This window comes from Pieris rapae, chromosome 15 (assembly GCF_905147795.1).
Source record: "Pieris rapae chromosome 15, ilPieRapa1.1, whole genome shotgun sequence".
Lineage (NCBI taxonomy): Eukaryota > Metazoa > Arthropoda > Insecta > Lepidoptera > Pieridae > Pieris > Pieris rapae.
In genome coordinates this window covers 9,422,193-9,428,110 of record NC_059523.1, presented here as the reverse complement: position 1 = coordinate 9,428,110, position 5,918 = coordinate 9,422,193, and the positions used below count along the sequence as shown (strand labels likewise).

At 32.0% G+C, this 5,918-nt stretch overlaps 1 protein-coding gene across 1 annotated transcript; it reads right to left on the bottom strand.

Moving 5' to 3' along the window:
• Positions 1 to 544: 544 nt before the first annotated feature.
• LOC111000366 (cuticle protein 1) lies at positions 545 to 2,798 on the bottom strand. The gene is made up of 3 exons (XM_022269770.2): positions 2,670 to 2,798; positions 1,070 to 1,251; positions 545 to 912 (listed from the first exon to the last, which is right to left on the bottom strand). Exons 1-3 carry the CDS (start codon positions 2,682 to 2,684, stop codon positions 834 to 836), a joined length of 276 nt encoding a protein of 91 aa, XP_022125462.1. The 5' UTR covers positions 2,685 to 2,798; the 3' UTR covers positions 545 to 833.
• Between the last annotated feature and the right edge of the window lie 3,120 nt (positions 2,799 to 5,918).

Below are 5,918 nucleotides of genomic sequence, written 5' to 3'. Positions count from 1 at the left end.
GCGATAGATCGCGTGCATCGATTAATGCAATATTGTTTACAAACACGACAAATTTCAATGAAATTCAGGTCAAAATCGATTTGGGCGTAATTTTACCTAACTCACTTGCGTGAATGCAATTTCCGAACAATTTTTATTAGGTTTATATAGTAATCTTATTTATATTTTTTTAAATAATTGAAATGTTTCTTACTATATAACAATAACTATAGATATAAACGGGTCGACCATTTTTCTTTTTTTGCCTTAATTAAGCAATTGTCATTTCGCGCGGGAACTCGGCGATCGGATACTCGCCCTTGCAATACCAAATACGATGGCAATTTGGAAATGATGGATGCGTCGGTAATTATTATACTATCACGTACACTGCCCATTTAAAGTTTTGATGAATGAATAAAACACATTGATGTTGAGGCTATCTCTGATTGTTTAAACTTGATATATTATCTTGGTTGTTCTTTTTTTATAATTGTGGCTTAACCATTCTTGTTTTGTAGGATATTACTTTAACTGGTATTAAAGTGGCACAAATAGATATGGGTAAAGTAAAAGAAATATTTTTAATAACGTGTTTATTTACATTTTTACAGTTTTTTTTACAAAACCAAATGCTCAGTATAAAACTTATTTTGAACACACGAATTATTTACATTTTAGACATATGGCAGTGAATTTGCAATTACGCTGATTGTATACGAAACTATCATTATTTTGATAAAGCCAAGATGAAATTTGGGATGTCGCTTCAAAACTTTAGTGATATTTTCGTAAAAAATCGGGTATTGTCAAGAAAACGGTCTGTTTTATTTGGATTGCCAATGGTTAACTGTTCACCAACAGTATGGGTAATTTGGGCAGGATGCAGGGTTCACACCAGCAGGATACTCACGAGCAGCGGCAGCGTTGGGGCTGAAAAGTTATGTTTCATTATTATTGAGGCTAACTCTTAAACATAGACAAACATTTGTCTACTAAATGGATTTAATTATTTTTCAATACCATAGCGAAAGTTCGAGAAAATCAGCTAATATCACGGCCTTGTAAAAGTCATGTGTGATATACTTACTCAGCGGGTGCTACAGGCAAAATGGAAGGGTTGTAGACCCACTCAGGGATGGGTTGACCGTCGGGTGTGAAGCGAGCCAAGGTCGTGACATCGCAGTAGGGGTAGTTGGGGCAGATCGCGGGGTGGACTCCAGCTGGGTACTCGCGGGCCAGCGCTACCACGGCCAAGGCGCAAACGATGAACTATAAAACAAGTTTTTTTAGAGGCTTTAATTTGGTAAGGTTTATCGTTTACAAAATATAAGTAGGCAGAAGAACAAAGAATACGGTACAAAGAACAGAACATACCGCCATAGACTTCTTAATATATTGTATATTAATTAAATAAAAACTGGCAAAATAACAGTTATGTCTTAATTATTTCAAACCACTAAAATAGGATAGATTATAGAATCTATTGTACTGAATATTAGTCAGATTATAAATACACGTATAAATCAACTTATTAATACGCGACAATTAATTCTTGAATAATTTGAGTTAAATTCCACGCCCACGTTATGATTTAGATCGCTCATAACAATGTCAGCAATTTGACATTATTTGCTAATTATGCGCATAGAGTGGCGAATCAGAAATCGGATAGCTGTATTGAATTGCGTCTAGTTTTCAACCACATTTAATACCACAAACCAGAGACATTGACTTTTTAAATTGTGTTCGCGTTTTATGTGTCATTTGTTGTTGGATAAATAATAGGCTTTTAAATTATGAAGGTTTTCTGTTTTTTTTTATGATATCTAAGCATTTGACATTTATTATAATAAGAAATTTAAGAATATTGAAATTTTAATGCAATTTTAGGAATCTAAGTTTTTAAATTTAAAATCTTTCCAAAACTTATGTTTACCGAATCAATTGCAAAAACTATACTTAAATATTCTTTTAAATCAGGTCTAGTTATTAAAAAATTTCATTTAGTGTTCCGCTGTAACTCAACAAGAATTTGCGTAATTGTCTTGACAGTAATTTTTAATTAAATATTCGTATCACACCTGCTGTCACCTTGCGCCCACAATTAGCCACTTTTGATGGTATGAGGAACGATCTCAAGGAGATTTTGAGTGGGTGATATATACTTATTATTATATAGATATTTAATTGTAAATTAAATATCAATGTGTTCTTGAAATGGAGTTGAAATCTATAATGTAACGTTCGTAAACTTTTGTACGAGAATTTTTAAATAGGTATATGACAACAAAGATATGTTTTTTATATGGCGAAAGTTTCAATGATAATGTATGATGCTGAATATTTATTTATTAACATCAAACATCATAATTTATTATTTTAATTTTAACAACGAATTTAGTATCTGTTTATTAATTAAAGTATCCTCCTCCCTCCCACCACCATATACATAGTACTAAATCTACGGTATATGTTACAAATTATTTTACCTAAAATATCTGACAATTAAGGTAAACATATATGTTACAAAAGCAATAAAAAATACAATTAAAATATATATAATATGTTTAGTACCTTAAACTAATAAATTATAGAACTAAGTTATAACACATCTTGAATAGAAGTTAATAAACGAAATTCATAGAAATTGGTTAAGCAGTTAATCCGTAATATGAAAATAGACTCACCAGTTTAGCGTACATGTTGTATATCCTCTCAACTTTCGAATGAGACTGATGCCTTCAACAACATTGCGACTCTATTTATACTCTGGCAATCGTTTTCGAGCCTGTTCTGTTTAAGTTTATCATTTTTTCTAAAGGAAATCGCTATTTTAAAATCAGAGGGCACATACTTGGTTAAAATTCATTGAAAATTTTCTGTTTTTATCTTTTGGCTTAATCAGGTTTCTCAGCAGTTGCTAGCATCGTTAGGGCAATATTGTTATTCGTCCCATGGCCCATATGTGTATCATCTACCACGGAAGAGCTGAAGCCAGTGTGGGCTTCAGAACAAAACTATTTTGACACATTTCGTTTCAAATATAATATATTTCGTCTGTGACTGTCTCTGACTACTCCTAAACCCTATTGAATACCTTGTATGATATAATAAAACGCATATACAAGAAAACGAGATCTTTTTGTACAATTTGACGAATAAAATAAAATACTTACATTTTATTTTTTTCGTCACTTGCTCTAAAACGCTAAACGTCGTGTTTGAGCTCGTAATCATTGCAATTCATTATTTTGCAAATTATAAATTATGCGTTAGTTTATTAGTATTTAGTTATTGTCTTTGGAACAAAGTCATCTTGAAATGATCGATTTTTTTTAAACACAAAATCATCGATTCTGCTAAGGAGAATTTTGGGATTTTGTCTTAGTGACGTTTAGCAAAACTTATTTTTCGAAATAGTTTATTAATCTTATTTACAAAAAATATTTAAAGCAATTATCTAGATTTTGATGTTTTTTCTTGTATTTTTCTGAAAAAGTTTCAGTTCAATAATTGTATAGGTTTCAGTGTATATAAAATAACTTTAGTATAAAAATAAGAATTTTACCTATATTTAATGCTTTGTAGATTTGAATTATTTCTTACATACTTTAATAATTCACTTATGTAGCTTTCTATCGATTTTAGACTAACTTTTCACAACTTAACACATAGGTAAATACAAATTCTCCAACGTGTCTCTATTCGTAGGGACAATTTTCCAATTCTGCCCCGCTATTCCAACTTTCCAAGTTTCTGGTGGCTGTCCTCGCTTGTTTCTTCCCAGTTCTAAACACATAAATATATTAATTTTTCGTTTAAAGGTCATAACTTAAATTATATTATTTATCGAATGACATTCATGATCATCCTAATCGATTTCTTGCGGGTCTGTTGTTCTTATGGAACAACCAAAACAGGAAAGAAAGAATCAACTGAATTTGCCAATTCTCTGAATAACCATTTACTGTATAAATTCGACTGCCACGAAAAACTGTCATAGTTTTTTTTTCGTTTTAGTGGTAGAAAATAACTTCAGTAGATGCAGAGTCTCTGCAACCGATTTTAATTCCTTAGAAGCCATAAATATATAGAATAATATTTATGTTTCCTATATTCTGTTTTCCAACGAACTGTACTGAAAATAAGACTGTCAATTTTAATTTATGGTACAATGTAACGTTATGGGTAGATCTAATTTATTAACAAAAAATAGCTCAGACGTCTTCCTCCGAACTTCTTCGAAGTCGGTCAATTAGACAAATATAGCAATTGAAAATAACAGAAAAGCTAGGAGGCTTTTGCGCGAAAGTTATCCTTCCGGCGTAAAGTAGGCCCCATGTTTGTGAGTCAAAGGATATCGTTTTAAAATGAAAAATAAAAGCCAAGTATAGTTTATTGTTACTTTTTGTCAATTATCTTGGAATCGAATCTTCTTATTAAAACATAACCATCGCTAAAGAGGAACATTTATAGATTGTTGATCAATAAGGTCGTCCGTTGTATCAACTGCGTAATTTGTTTTACGCAGTTAATACATTTTAAACTTGTATTAATGTGTTTTTTTGTAGAACTGGGTCCAAACAAACTTATGTTAAGCGATACCACCGTCCATGGACCTTTGCCAGAAGGTTCGCAGATGTGTTGCGAATGTATTGGAATTTAATACTATTTGTGTATGATTATCAGATTTAGACAATGTAAATACTTCTTAATGCTTCTCTGTTCATTCCTCGGAACCCAATAAGTTCTTTTTTGTTATATCAGGTTGAGAACAGTCTAATTTTCACCGAAATGAATTCAGTAGTTTTTGTGGTATCCACGCATTTCTGACGATGAGAACTAGGAGAAACTGTTCATGCTTGGTAACACAGAAGGCAAAAAATCATGTGGCCGTTCACCATTCAGCTGGACCAAGTGAAAGACTCATGGTCCTCAAAACTATGCACTATTATAAGAGAGGCGCACAGATAATAGATAGTCAGCTATAAATGTTTCCTTGCTGACCACGACGTTCAGACAGGAGCTTCTGATCAAATAAGGAGATATAGTTATAATAATTTAGCTTTATCCGCAGTTTACAGACATATAAAACTATAATACAAATTATTTTTTTTTAAATTTACATTCCCGGGAATTGAACTCGACACCTCGTGATCTATTGAATAACCAGATCGGATGGTCCTTACACTTCCGACATGACCGTAATCTCGTATTGACGGATGCGTCAATATACAATATTAATGTATGGTATTAAATGTTAAGTGGGAAAACGTCCTTGATTTTAAAACATAATTTCATGTCGGAACACAAGTCAAAGAGAGGTTCTGATAACTGATATCATTTTAATAAACCTTATTAAATTTAATTTCGTATTGTCTTGCATTTCTGTTTTTTAATTATTTTTCTATTATAGGCGGTTTTCTGACTATCAGCAGCCCATATTAGTAAGAACGTACTAAGAACTGCTTTTTAGGTTGACGTAATTTTTTTTTATAGTAGGGCTAAATTAGCGGGTGACTGAAACAAAGAAATTCAGTGTTGCTGACCTTTATGGGAATGGTTCTCTTGAAGCTGTACTTGTACGTAAATATTTGATTAATTATGACAAACTTTTTAGATCTGAGCGTCACATTTTTTGAATGTCATTCCTAATTAATTGTCACAATGTTTTCCGTCACCGTACGAGCGACTGTTAAATTCGTTCATAGAACATGTCCATTGGTGCACAGCCGAGTTGTGAACCTACCATCTGAGGGGTGAAATTCACTGGTTAAAGCAAGCTTAACGATGCAAGAGTGGCTTCATTTATTTTTAATTATCGCTCATTATCTTAATCAAATTAAATTCAACGGTGAACTTAGTTGCAAACATCTCAAACGCATTAAATTTTAATAATGTTTACATATATATTATTATATTCCTAGATGCAACAA